The following is an 18,402-nucleotide window of genomic DNA, read 5'->3' as shown; positions in this document are numbered from 1 at the left end:
CCATAGCGGCCAGTGTAGTCTTTCTTTCCCCATTCTTGTTTAAAGTAAAAATAAGACAAATCCAATTCAGAATAAAAGATGCAATTAGACAATGTAACTTCAAGTTTCAGAGACTACCTCACTGAAATCTGATGGGACTTAAATAGCTGTACAAGCACAATATGTTCATTATAAACCCAATGATGGGAAACCATATATACAACTAATACTTATAACAATAGAAAGTATAATTTTTATGAGTGCTGGTTGGAGGGACCGTTTTAAACAAACAGCCTCCATACCTTGGAATCTAAAAGGAAAGAAAATACTGATCTGACACTTTTTGGCATTTTACCAGCTCATTTTAATCATTTCATACACTGGAAACATTCTTTACTGCAAAATTAATTGTAAGATCTTATTGATTAATGCTTGGCACTGTCCGTCCCCCTCGCTACCTCACAAAACTTAAAATCCCCCCATAAGTCCTGTAAAAAAAACTTGCCCTTTCCTCTCAGTTCATACACGTAGTAATGGCTGTATGGATTTCTTTCCAAGCAGAACAACAAGTCACCGCCTTTCCAGGCATGTGGGGTTTACCTACCGGAAGATTTTTTTCACTGAAGAATCTGTGTGGAAGTTTCAGCAAGGCAAGAAAATACACAAGAACATTAAATAGAAGCTGTTTCATTTAATATAAGGCAATTAAAGAAATCACATCATACAAACAGGTTACAGAGAAAACCCAAAACAGTTATCAAAAATGTATCATTTTGTGGCTACAAGTAATTTGTACCCCCACCCCACCCCTAATGAAATAACTGTCAAGCTAAATATTATAAAGTGCTTTCTCATTTTGTTGTATGCAATCATCACCAGGGTAAAGTCATTACAGATTTCTGAACATGAATCTAACAGACCTTTCAGGCACTAAACAAGCCTTTCAATCACTTAAAACATCTCTGTTCCACAAACACAGTATTTATTAGCCATTCACAGCAGTCAGATGAACCCATACTCTTAAGAATCTGTTGATCAATAATAACATTGTGTTCCCTTGCTTTGCAAATGTAATATTAAAATGTAAAAAAAAAAAAAAAAAAAAGCATCCAGCATATGAGTCCATTCTCAACCTTGTAAGTCAGCATTTTTCTCCTTCTACGGAGCAGTCAGTTCTTCCCTCTAAAGACAAAAGGAGAGAAAAAGTTAATAATTCCTCGGTTTAATGTTTTGGTTCAACAAAAACCAATGAAAGACAAAGAACTTAGATGGGATTTTACTTTGTAATGCGTACTGCATATACTACCTACAGCATACAAGCGGTACGTTCTACAAATACCAAACCACAGAGATAACACATCCAAAAATCCATGCCACAGCTCTCCCAGGTTAACTGCAAGCAACAACATGCAGAGGACAACATGAACATGTTGGTAACTGCATGAAGGAATGAGTGATGAGATTACTTTGGTTGAAAAAGACAGATGAATGGAGAAAGAGAATTATAAAACAAACTGCAGAAATAAAGTTAATGGTATTCCAGGGCCTCAGCTTTAACACAAGTCCACTTTGGAGTGTGGCTCAGAAGCTCTTCAGACAAATCAGAAGATTATTTTCAATCAACTAGAGACACCTAGTGGTCAGTTAATGCAAATCACTGTCCAAACATAGGTCCTCCAACATATTTGTACTATAAAAAGGATTAACATCTGTTGTGTCTTTGAATATCACACTGACCCTGGAAATCAGGAATTAAAATGTCAAAGGAAAAAGAAAAGAAGACAAAAAGAAGCTGGTAAGAAAAGATAAGGCACTGCCGTAAGCAACTGTAAAATGACAGGAGGGATGCAGGGGAGAGAGAGGTCTGGATTGGAGGGAAGCACACCTGGCAGCAAAGGTTCCCTGGAGGAGTCCAAGACCTGGTGAAGATGAAGCCAGGTCAGAATTGTGTCCATTTCCTCTATTCTCTTTCCTCTTTTCTGTCTCTCACATACACACACACAAGCACTTTCACTTATCCACCAACATCCATGCAAATTTCTCTCAGAATTTCTGATTTAACCTAGAACCTCCCGGTGAGAAATATCAGAAACATAGAATTCATTTTTGTTGAATATTAACTATAGTAAATCTTTACAGATATTGGGTCAATTTTAACTTTCAGCATTCAGTTAATGCCTATTGTGTACGTAAACCTGCAGAGACCTTGAAACTTTTTCGGACACAAAACACCAGAAGGGTGTCATGCTTTCAAACATATTGGCAGGTCCAATTTATGGTCCTGGCTGTTGTAATATTCCTATGCTCAACAATAATTTTAAAGCAGACTCACTTTCCTGTTCTCATGCATATTTGATTAACTTTGTTTTCTTTGTGGTTGTTTTTAATTCCATGTTTGTTTGAATGTTATGTATGTGTCCATACTGCATGGCACAGTTTATTTCACATCTAATTAAGTGTGCTATTTAAATAAAGTTTTTCGTAGTTTCGTACATTTTGTTAAGACACTGGCATCCAACACTGCTGAATATTTTTCCCTTTTTAAAAACATTTAAAAACAGTTTATAAACTAATCTTAGAATTCTTATCCTCAATACCACAACATGTCCTTAAGCTTATTGCAGGTGACATCCCAAAATAGTAATGACACAGTGTAACACGCAACACATGCCAGGTTAAGGAGCATGTAAATGACAGATATCAGTTATTCAAGCACAATATACTGGAATAGAGTCAGTCTCTATACTACATGTGGGGGAAGTGTTTGCCTGAATTACGTGCATTGACAGTGCAGTGACGCTGAAGTGTTTCCTCAGAACCTCTGGCTGCAGAGAGGTGAGTGATGTAAAGTGAAGGTCAGGTGGTCTGGTGCAACCGGCTTCCTCTCAGTTTAACTACATGGCAAGACAACTGCTAGGCAAATTGAAAATGATAAAAGCTTTGGAGCTGCAACTGCAACAGTGAAGGTTGTTAATATTTTGTTTTAAACAATTAGAGACTCAGAAACAGACTTACAAGGCAAGTAAGTACAGTTATCTGAGCTGCAATGACTTTGTGGAGACAAATTATGAAACCGCAAACTCTCAGGGCTGACCAGGAAATGGCTTTTTTTGCTGAACAGGTAAAATGCTTTTTTTTATTATTATTATGTTATGCACAAGCAGCTTGGCACTGAAGCACATAAGCCTAGTTTGTATTAGTACATATTCACAGCATCCTCCTAGTTACTAGCAGAGAGCATACGTCTTGGCACCAAGCCTTGCTGTGTACTTCTGGAATAGCGCTGTGTTGACTTTGGTTTCATCACATCACAGATACAAGGTGTTAGGTTCTTCAGAAATATACTGACACCTGTTTGAAAGCACTGAGGAAGTAACAACATAGCTATCAGGTAACACTACTGTGCTAAACGTGTACAGAATCACTTTGAATTCTCTCTCCGGTCCTCTCACCTCATAGGTGGTTCCTGCCCAGAACTGCCTCATCTCTCCCCTGCACCCAGCCACCACGGCGGAGATTATCAGGGTAAAGGGCACCAGGTAGAGCAGGGCAGGCTGGCCCATCCCTGACAGCAGCATCACAGCAAACGTGGCTATCATTCCCAGCAGATAGGCTACAGGGATTGAGAGAGACAGACAAATACAAACACAGAAGGAGAGAGACAAGGTGAACCTGAAACTTGCACCACACACACACAGACGCAATCAGAACTCGACTGCAGTGCTGGGGAAAAGAAAAGACCAGAGACACCTAGTGCTCAGCAAAAACTATTTTGTGTTTCACTAAGCAGAAGTATTAGAAGACTCTGGCTGGCATGTGATGACATACTGTATATAGAGAGCGTGTATATTTAGCTCTGTACATATTTCAGTTATTCTCATACCTTTTCCCTTGCAAGTCATATGACTCTAAACATACAATCATCTTTACCTGTGGTCATGCAAAGTTACAACGTATGGATGGAACAAAACTATAGTTGAGCTGTGAGGTACCTATGCAGCAGCTGACGAAGTAGATCTTTTTGCTGCTGTTGATCCAAACATCAAACCTGCTGCAGTAGGCAACCAGGAGACCTGTTGGACCAATGAGGATGCAGACGGTGAGTGATACATCGCACTACAAATGTTTGCCTTTATTTATTCTTTCTCAGCTCAGACGCAGTGCTGCCATTTCACAATTTTGCATTTTAACATCAGCTTGTTTAGGGATTTTTAAAGCAAAAAAAAGAGAAAAGAAAGAAACACATAGCAATGTGTGCTTTTAAAATATTTACATGGGAGGGTTTAGATGAACACTGATGGTGACACTTTAACCTCACCTGGAACAATGATATCTCCATAACCCAGAATGGAGAACTGCATCCCACACAGGTTCTGAGCCCAAGCTGAGAACCGAGGGACACGCATCACAACTGGCAGCTGGGAGAAGAAAACATTTCATAGGTTTAAAATGACATAAAGCGCGACAGCAGAACTGTTGTGCTGTATACAGCCAAACGCAGTGAGCTGTACTTTGTGTTACACCATTTACTTCATTTCTCAAAGCTGTAGCTGACATATAGGTGCGTACTGCTTTAAAATCTCTTGTTTTATTTCAAACTCCCATCTAATTGCCATCTCAGTTATATACCTCGACTTTCCCAATTTAACAGAATCTGTACAGTCTGGGTAGACAGTTAAGGAGGCAGCAGGGGTGAAGCTACAAATCATGTCCTGTTCTTATAATTAACATTTCCCACCGAAAACCGAAAATCCAGAAACGTAAACTCTGCTACTGGGAGAAACACTGCTTCAGCTATCCCAAGAAGGCTTAACATTCCTTACTGAACCCTCTGGGCGCCTCTATCTGCACAGCAAAAAACTATGCCGAACAGAATTCATGCTGAACAAAAAAAAACCCCTCTCCTATAAACCCCCTGAAGGCGAAATCCAATTTACAGAGAGGTAACAACATGAAAACGGTGCGAAAACTAATTTAGCTCGAGTAGAACTGATGTGTTCAAACGACAAACATGAGTGGCTTCTTAGAATATACCACCTGACAATCATGTGACAGTCTACATGTGTATTTCTGACCCTTTCTTCACATTTCTCTTTTGTGAAAGGGCTGGGGAAAAGTTTAAGCCACAGAAATTTTTTTTCATGTAATATACTACATAGATACACATGAACAGGATGGGCAGCGAGAACAATTTTATATAAATATAAATTTATTTCAAAGAATGCATTTTAATCATCATTAAAGTAAGACATTTTTTAGTTCTCATTTGAATACTTTGTCAGATTTGTCTAACCAAATTTTGACAATTTGTTTGTATCTGATGTATCTGTGCAGGTCATGTGTGTCTATATAGAAGAGTATAAAAAACAAAATAACGGCCCAATACAAAAATTTCCTCATCATATTTTTATCACATATTTATCTGAGAGAAGAATGAAAGTGGGATTCTGCTCATGAGAGTCTAAGACTAAACATCAACAACTCCAATCCCTTCCCACTCACACCAGGCAGCAATGACAAAAGGAATGGATGGTAACAAGTGAAGCCTTACTTTCTCAGAGGGAGTCTGGGGTTCAGCAGGGACCTCCACCATGTTACCTTGCGTCTACGACAGAGCCCACCCAACCCCAGCGCACAGTTAGTCATTCAGTCTATCATTTCCCTAAGGGCATCAACAACAAGCAGTGCAGATCAGCCAGGATGTTAATAAAGCCTGAGCAAACTTGACGGGGAATTCCACCAAAATTAGCTTTTAGCTTCCTGTGCAGGACTTAGCTGATCATGCACTCTTAAGATCACAAACTGCTGCACACTGCTCTTCTTGAACACAAATTTACTCCACCACTTTATTTATTCACAGAACGATGTTTCAGTCTCAGGTCGGGTATAAAGTGCTTGAGTTGGTTAAAGGAAAACGTTTTAAAGATACAGGATGTAAGCTTTCCACATTAAAATGTCTAAAAATGACTAGATCCATGGTATATATTCGATTTGTGTACTAATTATATATATATATATATATATATATATATATATATATATATATATATATATGTTCTCCCACTTAGAAATCATGGAGGGGTCTGAAATTGTCATCGTAGGTGCATGTCCACTGTGAGAGACATAATCTAAAAAAGAAAATCCAGAAATCACAATGTATGATTTTTTAACTATTTATTTGTATGATACAGCTGCAAATAAGTATTTGAACACCTGTCTATCAGCTAGAATTCTGACTCTCAAAGACCTGTTAGTCTGCCTTCAAAATGTCCACCTCCACTCCATTTATTATCCTAAATTAGATGCACCTGTTTGAGGTCGTTAGCTGCATAAAGACACCTGTCCACCCCATACAATCAGTAAGAATCCAACTACTAACATGGCCAAGACCAAAGAGCTGTCAAAAGACACTAGAGACAAAATTGTACACCTCCACAAGGCTGGAAAGGGCTACGGGGAAATTGCCAAGCAGCTTGGTGAAAAAAGGTCCACTGTTGGAGCAATCATTAGAAAATGGAAGAAGCTAAACATGACTGTCAATCTCCCTCGGACTGGGGCTCCATGCAAGATCTCACCTCGTGGGGTCTCAATGATCCTAAGAAAGGTGAGAAATCAGCCCAGAACTACACGGGAGGAGCTGGTCAATGACCTGAAAAGAGCTGGGACCACCGTTTCCAAGGTTACTGTTGGTAATACACTAAGATCACGCATGACACGGAAGGTTCCCCTGCTTAAACCAGCACATGTCAAGGCCCGTCTTCAGTTTGCCAATGACCATTTGGATGATCCAGAGGAGTCATGGGAGAAAGTCATGTGGTCAGATGAGACCAAAATAGAACTTTTTGGTCATAATTCCACTAACCGTGTTTGGAGGAAGACGAATGATGAGTACCATCCCAAGAACACCATCCCTACTGTGAAGCATGGGGGTGGTAGCATCATGCTTTGGGGGTGTTTTTCTGCACATGGGACAGGACGACTGCACTGTATTAAGGAGAGGATGACCGGGGTCATGTATTGTGAGATTTTGGGGAACAACCTCCTTCCCTCAGTTAGAGCATTGAAGATGGGTCGAGGCTGGGTCTTCCAACATGACAATGACCCGAAGCACACAGCCAGGATAATCAAGGAGTGGCTCTGTAAGAAGCATATCAAGGTTCTGGCGTGGCCTAGCCAGTCTCCAGACCTAAACCCAATAGAGAATCTTTGGAGGGAGCTCAAACTCCGTGTTTCTTACCGACAGCCCAGAAACCTGACTGATCTAGAGAAGATCTGTGTGGAGGAGTGGGCCAAAATCCCTCCTGCAGTGTGTGCAAACCTGGTGAAAAACTACAGGAAACGTTTGACCTCTGTAATTGCAAACAAAGGCTACTGTACCAAATATTAACATTGATTTTCTCAGGTGTTCAAATACTTATTTGCAGCTGTATCATACAAATAAATAGTTAAAAAAATCATACATTGTGATTTCTGGATTTTTTTTTTTTTTTGGATTATGTCTCTCACAGTGGACATGCACCTACGATGACAATTTCAGACCCCTCCATGATTTCTAAGTGGGAGAACTTGCAAAATAGCAGGGTGTTCAAATACTTGTTCTCCCCCACTGTGTGTATATTAAAAAATATGAAACGGGATAAAGGATTTAGTCATCAGACGTCTGGATCTTAAGTTATCAGAGAAACAAGCTGAGAACACATTAGCGGGGGCTTTGCTCACAGTGTCCTGTGTCCGCCGAACAACGACAAACACTGATTCTTAACATGAAGCTGCTTTATTCAGAGTTTCTACCGGTTATAATATCCAGGTCTGTATGTTTTGGAGAGGAAGAGACCTCTCCGAATAATTCAGGTCCCGGTAAAAAACTCCTGAACACTGAATCCTAACCGGGAGAAGCTGACTGCATGAAAACTTTGAGAATGCCTAGAAAGATAATTTAGTGGAGTTCCCCTTCAAGGTGAGGGGTAATGCAGGGGACTTACCTTCTCTCCAGATGCATCCGGGCCCAGGGCGACCTGCACCATGATGCTAACTCCATTCTGTCAACAGACAAAGGGTAAGCGATCATATTTTGTTTCTATTCCGTTTGTGAAACCTCCTTACATCACACTGCAACACCAGAGCTCATGTACAGTTCCCTTTGCAAATGTTTGCTTTTTCAGTCAAATTAAACATTTGTGCATCAGTGAAATGCGTTAACTGGAAAACCAAATGAATAATTATATTCATACCTTGGTGAAGAAAGGAGTGATGAAAACGAAGAAGACGTCATACACAAGCAGGAGGCTCAGCAGAATCACACAGATCTATGAGATTATGGGAGAAAATTTCAGACCGATGAAACAGGGAAGAAAAACACCTTAACGGCTTTGCAGAATACAGCATTGCTTTAATTGCCGATGTAAATGTACACACTAGAGGTCTGTCTTGTTGATGCAAAGATATGGGACAGTGTGTGATACACTAACGGCAATAAATACAAAAATAAATACAACAATGCCAGTACAAGTACTCTTATGCCTAACCAAGTATAATATCAAAGATTAAATGACATGAGTGTGATTCTCAGACGAGACGGGCTGGTAAGAGGCACCTTGAAGTTGGACAGTGAAATGGTCTTCATGAAGTTGAGGCAGAAAGCGATGCCAAGCAGGTCCTGCAAGATCCAGATCCATCTACAAGGACACAAAAGGTTCTTTTACCTTTTGTTTAAACTGTGGCATGTTTTTTCAACTTTAACAAGAGCAAAGCATAGTTACACATTATTACTAATAACACCCCCATATGAATTTATGCTAATAGAAAGTCATGACCCAAAGCCTGCAGCAACATGAATGACCGAAAACCATGAAATTCATCTGTAAAAAGATCACAAACAAGTTACGTTAAGGATATTGTGGCAAGGAGGCTGAGGTCATCATCTGCTATATTAGGAACACTGACCTACCTCTAAATATAACATAAGAGACTTGAGCTGCCCTAACCCTGCCAACATCATTATTTGAGCGAGGTTAATATATATTTTAGAAAATACTTTAACTTAAACTAAAGTTGTCATTCATATCACACACACACTCTCTCTCTGACAAGTTAAACTCACAATTGGCTCCAAACATCTAACACCAACGCAGTAAGCACTGGGTGTTGCAATGTCAAAAGCACTGCTGCTGCAATGTGCACTTCCCGCTTTACCACCAGAACACAGTACCTGTCTTCATTCCTGTACACTCCCCAGACCACAGCAACACTAATGCACACAGCAGCCAGTATGAGAGACCTCACTGAGAAGTTCCAATTTCGGATAGAGAAGCTGGAAAAAGACACAGACGATCAAATAAACAAAAGGCTTTCAGCAGTGGAGGTTTGTCTGCCAGGGTGTGACTGAGAGACACACGTGTAAGGAGAAGGCAATAACACACACAGCTCTGTTTCACATCTTCCCACTGTGACCACAATGTCTTGCTTAGATGGGACAAAGGTTATGGTCTATATAGGGAAAAACCAGGAAAAGAAGTAAAGCATTCACACAAAGTCACTTAATAATGCTGAGCTGTTCATCAGGTAGAACTGATGAATACTATTCTATTCAGGCTGACATTGTTATTTCTGTTATTATTTTTTGTGAAGTGATTACACTGTCTGTGGGTCAGAAGGTTCTATTTTATATCTGGCCAACACTAGTGGTAGTATGTGTGCATTTTATTATTATTATTTTTTAGAAAGAGCGACACTCATACCTCACAGTGCCACAACCAATTAGTTCCATCACCGCATCTAGACAGCTGAACAGTGCGGAGGCAGATGCCAGGCAGAATATAGCAATAATGACGTAAACTGCGGGAAAAAGAGAAACACTGATCACATCAACTAAACAGCAGATATTATTACCCCCTTTGAAGAGGTTTTTTTTGGTCCCACTCACCAAGGACGTTGTAGAAGTAGTACATGAGGACCAACATCCCACACATCAGGGCGACAAAGAAAACCACCTTCAGAGGAGAGTACAGGAAAAGCTCTCCGCTGTCCACTTTGTTCTCTCCCCCTCCTCCCCCTCCTCCCCCTGCTCCACCACTAGTCAACCGGTCCCTGCCACAAACAGAAAAACATGTTAATTTATAGCCTATTGTGGTTGTTCTTCACTATACTGAGACACAGAGGCGACATTAATTAAAAATAAATATTAAATAATTCAATAATCAATGTTCAACCGTTAACAACAATATATTCACATTGATATTATATGGTTAATCAATTATATTGTCACAGCATACTAACAAAAAACAGTTAAAACAACTTGAAAAACATGTTCTTCTAGTATGTGTTCTTGTTTGAGCCTATTAAAATGTACAGATACAGCACTTCATGTACAGCTGCAAAAGCTCACCTCTCACACGCCCCACTCCAGTAGCCGCCTAAGGCGACTGTGACGATGGAAATCAGCAGCATGACTGCAATGCTTGGATCAATCTTTGACTGAGGTGGAGCATAAAGCTTCACCTGCATTCCTTCACCAAACACCTGGGGACATGCACGACAACTAAACATTTAATGAGCAACTTTGCATCTAGTTTGACCATCACACTGACCTTTATAAAAAAAAAAGGGGGGGTGACGAAAACAAAAAGACTGTCTGACCTTCTGAGCTTCCAGGAAGTCCCTGTACCTCATGAGCGCCAGGGAAATATGGACCTTTGCATACTCTGAGTCATTGGCTGACGGAGTGATCTGAAGAGCCGAGTAGTACAAAAGAGATTTTTTATAAATGCAGTTAGTTAGACTTGGGAAAATTGTTTATCCAGCCTTTGGGGAGTAATTCTGTGCACGGTATATTGTCAAACAAATATGTCAAAGATGGTAGCGAACCAAATAAAAATCTGTTCCACTGGTATGTCACTTCCTTATTTTTCAGATTCACTTCTGCATGTGCTTCTTACATGTTCAATTCGCATATTCTCACACTATGATCAGGTACAGACAATTAAAGGTAATGGGTCCTCCATTAGTTAATAAGTTACTGAAATCTAAAGGAAAATGGCAAATTGCATCCCTTTGTGTTTTGTTTTTTCACTAACAAATTACAGATTGACGTAAATGACCTACCAAATTTTTGTTGCTGGCAATGAGCAAAGTTGTAGCGCCGAGGCTCTGTGCCACCAGAGCTTTCTGGCTGAACTCACAGTCCCCCCTCATCACCAGCAGCGCTTTGCCCTTTACCAAATCCGGACTGACCCCTGAGCCATTACATAGCAGAGTGGAGGTCATGTTCATCAGTGGATACTGCACCTGGAAAAGTGAAGACAACAAGTGATTTAACAATTAGGAGAAGAGAAAGATTTTCCCATCATAACATAACATACATGAACACATAGAGGAAGTCTCACAATGATGGGTGTTAAAGTAAACAAAACAAAGAAATTGTGATTACTTCTTAACTATAAACAGTTAAGGTTATCACATTAATCAGAGTGGTAAAACACCACCAGCCACAAGTTTGTATATACAGGCTGTAAAATGGTGAAAGTGACATTTTGACATTTGGAATTATTTAAGTGAATCTCAAACTTGTCAACTCCGCTTCCCACCATAGCAGCAAACTGTCTTATTCTGGATGTATTTAAAAAAAAAAGAAAAAAAAAAAAGAGACATAAACTAAAACAAAAGACTAAAGAAGTCAATAAAAGTCAAAAACACTTACCTGACCTGATACTAACATGTAACAAAAGAATAGTGACTAAAAAGGTTTGAAAAAACTTACAGCAGCATCAAGGGTTTGTGACAGGGGGGTCCAGGAGTGATTGTGGACAATGCAGTACTCCCTATCTGTACCTCCATTTGAAATGTGCAAGATCGCCTCTTGGCAGTTTATCTGTTAGGAAATAATGGTTATTTAAAGTTCCACACACACTTAAAAGTGTTGAAGAAAATATATTATATAACATACTCTGCTGGCTAAGGCAGTAAACGATAGCAGCAGATGATCTGTAGCTGGCCTGACACACAGCAAATATTTGCCGCATCCCAGTAGGCTTTTTTTGGGTAAAACTGATACCTATTGAGATTTAATAAAGTTTAGACCGACTTGAAGCCATCTTTAAACTCTCTGCAGACTTTTGTTTTCCTTGAAGAGCCCCCCCCCATGAACTGCAAATAAAACCTAAAATCACTGACACATACAGAACTGTACAGTGATCATAAAATGCCGCAGAGATCAATACACAATTCCTCATTCTTAAAATAAACATCGTATTATTAAAAACTTCCTTAGTGATGACGTGAAAGAGCACGTCGGGGGAATCACCCTCCGACAAACTTTAAAGTTATACTTCTGTATAAGTTAGATTACATTTTAACGGACTAAGAGTGGGGTGTAATTTAATTTCAGCTGCTGTGTACATTAACGTCGTCCCATCATTTAACACTAATGCGGCTCAGAAACTCAGTTTTCTAACATTATCTTGGACCATCGTTAGCTGAGGCCGCTAACGCTACAGCTAACGTTAGCTCACTGGCAGCGGTCATTTTCCTCGTTGTAAACCGGACAACACGGTGCTTGTTAAAAAAAACTAGCACAGTATGTCGACTACACACGAAGAATATGATTTAGACCGGTAACAGTAGTCCAAGCCGACATGTTTAACGACGGTAACTTCAGCTATCAGGCCCGTAGGTCGCTAACCAGTTCAGTTTCTGTTTATTATCGTCAACTTAACTTACCTGCGATGCCAAGAAAATGACCGAGAAAATGACGAGTCTGACAGCTCTTTCCATGTTGGTAACATTCGTTTTTTTACACAGTCTGGAGGCATCAACATTAATGTGACACGGATACACTTTTCATGAGCTAAGACAGTCGTATCTGCATTGCTTTTGTTTAGCTTGCCAGCAGCAGCTAGTCAGGTACTTCCTGTTTTGGCACGTGACACGCTGACCCACTGGTTTCTCTTTCACCTCACAGCGTCCCAGCGACACACACAGCCTGCAAATACTGACCATCAATCATTTACAATTAATAAAGGCGTGAAGGTATAAAACTAACCCACCATGCAGTGAAAATGTAAAAGTACATTAAAATATTTTTAGCGTATTAAAATATCATCTAGGTTCTCTATACATGTTCTCAATAGGCCTTTCTCACAGCAGACATTTTCACTCTCATGGTTAGAAAAGTAGGCTACAGGTTTTATTAAGATTCATCACAGATTCACATAATTATTCATACAGGAGACTGTAGATTCAAGACGAGTATGTTTACGAGTATACAAGAGAGACAAGTCTGTAAACATTCACACTATCACTCCTCCTCTAAATGTGTGTGTGTGTGTGTGTGTGTGTGTGTGTGTGTGTGTGTGTGCGTGTGTGTGTTTGATGCATATCTCTGTGTCAAACCTGAAATGGTGGAATGAGGCTTTGATCACATCACAACACACTCACAGACACACACAGATAAGACAAGCCCTTTTTATCACCTCATTGTGATTTACCTTCATAATTAATCTGTAGACAGTGTTGACTGATGATTGTTGTTGTAATCATCAGGGTCTCCTACACACCAGTTTATGAACTTGAAGGTGTACCATCAATCCAGAATCAAGGCTTTTACTAGACAATAGAACACAATAGATGTATAATTCATAATGTAGATGATTTCTTATCAGTATTATCAATACTGATAGAAATCCTGTATAAGAAGAAATCTCACAATCATTAGCAATACACCCATTCAGAACCACCAAAACAGTTTTGAATAATTTGAAATCATCCTGATTGCTTGAGCTTTAGTCCAATTCAAGCCTCTTAGAACAAAGTGCAAAAAACAGAGACCATAAACTGAATCCAATGAGTGGGACAAGGCTGTCCAACAACACTACAGAGCTGTTGATGAGAAGAGTGGATAATGTATCCACATGATGCACATTGTATTTCCCTTGGAATGAAATGTGCAATCTAAATCAAGTTTTGCTTGTTTGCAACTACATACACAAAGCTCAAACACTCACCATGAGCTCTAGTCAGAGCCATCATGGCAGAAACAAGTCATCACCACTACCAATGTTGTTGCAGTCACTGCCAGTGATTTAACAAAGTTCAGATTAGGCAACAAATTGCCTGACAAAAAAAAATGCATAGTTCAATTCAAATTCAAGTTCATTATAATTATGGAAGGGTTATAAGACAAGTTACTGAACCATTTTTATGTCAAAATGTCAGACTTGAGACTGAGGTAGGATAACAAACTGAACGTTTGGTATTAATAACAGTCCATGTTCAAAATATGCCTGGTAGTGGATTCGCGTTATACAATGACCTTCAGGCTTTTACTTCTCCTCCATCAATAAAAGCCTTCACATTAGCAAAGGAGGCAGACGAATTTGTTAGTTGACAATGCCATCTAAGTTTGTCACTTCATCACACTAATATTCTAAGATAACTAGCATGTTGCCAGCACTGGCCCTGCCCAACCCGCCAATGCAACCAAACAAGCCTGTTGCTACTTCATTCTAGCAAGTACCAAAGCATACACTCCACTTACCTATCTTTGCCCCAGTCACTCATTTCCTCTTTCTTATTTCTCTGCTAGTATACATATTTATTTCTCCAACATAACAATGTTCATTTCAGTTATCAATAACGTGTCTCTCTCTTTCTTATAGAACAAATCAAATGTGCAGGAAAAAAGAACAACATTTCGATCTCTGAGTTAGTTTAGTTTGTGTCACAAAGGCTCGGACAGCATGGAGTATGATGTTATTATATGAATCGCTTCATGACATCCTCCACGTTTACCGCGTTGAGTATTTTTATATTTGGATGACTTGTTTTTCATACTGTAAGCTTTTGTCACTGCTTTTGATTTGCATCGAATCCCCCATGTTCTGCGCTTTGTCCCTTTAGCTTTGCTTGAGAAACTGTGCTCGTGTGACTCATGCAAATCACCCATTCAGTTTAATGTGACCAAGGGTGACAATAGGGTCACGTTTTTGATCGTGATGTACCTTTGTCACCCAGAATTCCTATATTGATGGGCAGCAGTAATTTACGTTTCCTCTTACATATGCAGACTGATTTGAATATTATCTGTCTTTGTAAATTTCATCACATCTTTATATGAGATTAGATAGATTATATTAATAAGGAATGTGTCATCTGTAATGTGATCTTTACAACCATCACTGCTTGCCAGAGAAAGACTGAGAAGCTCAAACTACCATATGGGGATGGATTTTCAAGCATACATGGAGACTTCCTGGCTCACCCCTGAGGTGCCACAGCGCCAAAACCCGAGATAAGCACAGCAGCTTCCTCGCCTTGTGGTCCTCTGACCTGAGTGCCCGGCTGCTGCAGCTATGGCTTTGGGGTTTTTGCTTTAAATGTGTGACTTTCAAATCAGCTGTCTCACTAAACCACACTGTAGCTGCATGGCTATCGCACCTTTACTTTATGATTACATGTTGTTTGCAATGCAGTTTGAGTGTACAATATGTCAGATTTTAGTAGTCACTCCATTAAAATCTATTGATGTATGCATAGATATTTCACAGGAATTTCTTATGGGTAAAGTTTGATTTAAATCTTTGTGTTGCACAAGTCTCTCTCTTTGCATGCAAACTTATGATCTACAAATGAAGAAGCACACTTTCTGAACACATATTCATTGACTTTATAGACTGTTAAACCAAACCAAGTAGAAACTGATGTACCATGCATGCTGCCCATCCGCCTGCACATACACACACTCACAGCTGAAGTCTTTGGGAGCCATGTGGTGCAGATTTACTTATGCTTATTCCCGCTGGGGGCCACTTTAGAGTGTCTAAAAATAAATTATACAGAAGAGAACATTTGTTTACGTTGCAGTGATAAACACACCATTCACTGTGCCTCATCATGCCTAATTATTCACCAAATTATGCAACAGCAGGTGGGACAAACAGCAATCGCTACAGTAGGCTACAGTACCAGTTGCTACAGAGGAATGCTCCTTGAATCATATAAATTCATGGTGGGAAATATGTGCTTTCTTGCCAAGAGTACCACTCTCATGCCTGTCTCTTAAATATAAACCATCAGCTGCTAAGCTAAGCTAAGCAGCTGATGGTTTATATTTAAGAGACAGGCATGAGATGGCGAAACAGCCAGCCTGGGGGTCATACATACACTGTAAAATCCTGAATTTATGAAATTTTGAGAGAGTAAAAAGTGCTGTGGTATGACGGAGGGCCACTGGTGGTAACGGAAAAAGTGAAGTAGAAATTACCATTCTGCTTGTAATATAGCTCTTGTAACCCTTGTACCCTTGTAACACATACAGGGAACATTGTGGCCCTGCTGATTTAACATCGACGTCTGCCAGAGCCTTCTCCCCTGTGTCAAATCCACGCTGTGAGAAAACAAAATTCATGTACCTTTTTTGGCTAATGGCAAACCTTTTGCTGCTCAGCGCTTTCCACAGAATACGAAAGGACGTGCATTTGAAGCCAAGGGTTCAAGAAGTGACATGTTCCTTCAGCTGAGATGGTAAGGTTGACCTGCCTGTGTGCAGCAGGGAGTCACACACTGCAATTTCATGCATGTGTTACAAAGTCATGCATGTTAGGGCATGTAATCCTGTACTGATCCGCCTTACATTGATTGTGAAATCAGCTCAATCAATGGTGAAGGCTCTGTTTCTACCCTCATTCTTTTATTCTTTGCGATGATGCTATAAGATACTTAACATGTAGAATAAAATAAAATACTGTAGCTCTGAAATGGTTTATGCTACTGTATGAAAACCACCTTGGCCAATCCATCATAGTTAACATGTTTGGTTCTGTTTTTTCATGTTTACATTACTGTTTTGTGTTAAAACATACTGTGGCTGTATTTGAAAACTGTAAGTGTGTTATGTGATGTGTGAAACTCATATGTGAGATTTCAAGTTTGTAATGTGTGAGGCTTTAGAGTTGGCAACTGAAGTCTGCCTAGAAGGTTAAAAAACAAACACGTTTTTGGTATATTTTGGAAATGTAGGACAATAATCTAAAGTAAAAAGGAAGTCTAAAGACATGACGCATTCAGAAATGCAGCCTGTGAATGGGGCACAGCTTTCTTAAGGTTTCTTCGTAGCATGATGAAACCATTTACAACTGGTTAGTCACAGGGCAAGGAAGAAACGATGGCTTTGGTTCAGGAAATCCATAGACATTCTGTTCCTGTTTAATTATGTGAATTATATTATATTATAAAATGTATGAAAATGCTATTGAGAACAAACACCCCAGGATGTGGCACTGGGTTCAAAATTTGATAAAGAGTCATATCCAGTAAATTTGCAACAGATTCACATAATTGCCTGTCAGCAGGCATGGAGTAAGAAGAAATAAACCTTCCATTATGTGCCTAATCAACCAACATCAGAACACTTGAGACTGAGAGCTGTTTCCACTTGAGACTGAATTTCATTACCGCCACAATTTGGTGTATTGGTACAAGGGCAGACCAAATTGCCACAAGCAAATGCAGTGGCCACACAGACATCATCATTGGCTTTATCATCGATGCTTAATCAATGCCAGTTTGAAATGACATATGTCGTGAGCATTTCAGTCACATTAAACTGAAAATAGGTGTATTTCCTCATGCGAACCAAATAAGTGTGACCTTCTACTCTTCATATTGTCCCTCTATGTCACATTGTACTATGAAAGACTGTAAATATCTCTGTCACTCGAGTTTGCGTCTGAAGTTTGTTCAGACGCATTTTTCTCCCAGCTTACTTTAATTAACAAATAGTTCAAAGTCAAAGTCATTTTATTTGTCATATGCGGCAAATAACATTACATCATCCAGAACAGAAAAAAACCTTGTGACATGTCACGTGAGAATTGAAGTAGGCAGGAGATATAAACAAAAAAAATCTATACATAGTTATGAATAAAAATAAAGTAAATAATAAAAAGAGCAGCAATCCTACAGAATTTACAGAAGGGGAGTATGGTGAGTGAGAGCAGAAACAAAATGTGATATTATAAATAGAAATCTGATAGTGCTTATAAAAGGGTACGTTTAAAATGTGCAAATAAACCAGACCAGAGCATATCAGGTGTCCATTGTGTAATCGATGTAATCGATGATTAATGGTTTAATGACAGTGGATCAGTGTTCCCGGTTGAGAAGCCGTATGGCCTGGGGGTTAAAAACTGTTTGTGGGTCTGGTAGAGCGTGAGCTAATGCTCTTAACGTCTACCAGACGGCAGCAGTGTGAACAGATCAGTTCAGTGGCTCTCCTTTCTTTTTTTTTAAAGCTCAAAAACACAACTGAGTGTGAATTGAGAGTACTGAGTTGCTTTGTGTGACACAACATCCCTTCAAGGGCTAATGATGAGTGAAGCCGGAAGACTGAGGTGACAAATAACATGTTTTGGGTCAGCATGTTCCCTTCCT

At 39.6% G+C, this 18,402-nt stretch overlaps 1 protein-coding gene across 3 annotated transcripts; it reads right to left on the bottom strand.

Annotated features, from left to right (window-relative positions):
• Positions 1–650: 650 nt before the first annotated feature.
• zgc:123258 (uncharacterized protein LOC641502 homolog) lies at positions 651–12,902 on the bottom strand. 3 transcript variants are annotated; one of them, XM_038701804.1, is made up of 17 exons: positions 12,694–12,902; positions 11,735–11,845; positions 11,080–11,262; positions 10,615–10,704; positions 10,364–10,497; positions 9,902–10,065; positions 9,717–9,813; positions 9,188–9,289; positions 8,573–8,654; positions 8,211–8,285; positions 7,962–8,018; positions 5,531–5,584; positions 4,298–4,397; positions 3,972–4,052; positions 3,432–3,592; positions 1,865–1,898; positions 651–1,161 (listed from the first exon to the last, which is right to left on the bottom strand). In XM_038701804.1, exons 1-17 carry the CDS (start codon positions 12,745–12,747, stop codon positions 1,121–1,123), a joined length of 1,620 nt encoding a protein of 539 aa, XP_038557732.1. In that variant the 5' UTR covers positions 12,748–12,902; the 3' UTR covers positions 651–1,120. The 3 variants fall into 3 exon arrangements, with proteins under 3 accessions (XP_038557732.1, XP_038557733.1, XP_038557734.1); XM_038701805.1 differs by lacking the exon at positions 1,865–1,898; XM_038701806.1 differs by lacking the exon at positions 5,531–5,584.
• Between the last annotated feature and the right edge of the window lie 5,500 nt (positions 12,903–18,402).

Source organism: Micropterus salmoides, unplaced genomic scaffold (genome assembly GCF_014851395.1).
Source record: "Micropterus salmoides isolate LMB-PRFRI ecotype aquatic unplaced genomic scaffold, ASM1485139v1 Ms_hic_scaffold_6, whole genome shotgun sequence".
Classification (NCBI taxonomy): Eukaryota; Metazoa; Chordata; class Actinopteri; order Centrarchiformes; family Centrarchidae; genus Micropterus; species Micropterus salmoides.
Note: the sequence above shows the minus strand (reverse complement) of the source record. Positions and strands in the feature narration are given on the sequence as shown.

What these genes read in the sequence shown, in the direction of transcription:
- zgc:123258 (XM_038701804.1), bottom strand. Translation starts at nt 12,747, where the DNA reads ATGGAAAGAGCTGTCAGACTCGTCATTTTCTCGGTCATTTTCTTGGCA. An exon ending in ACTTCCTGGAAGCTCAGAAG is followed by an intron (nt 10,498 to 10,614) that starts GTCAGACAGTCT and finishes GCATGTCCCCAG; the next exon opens with GTGTTTGGTGAAGGAATGCA. An exon ending in CTTCGTCAGCTGCTGCATAG is followed by an intron (nt 3,593 to 3,971) that starts GTACCTCACAGC and finishes CAATCCCTGTAG; the next exon opens with CCTATCTGCTGGGAATGATA.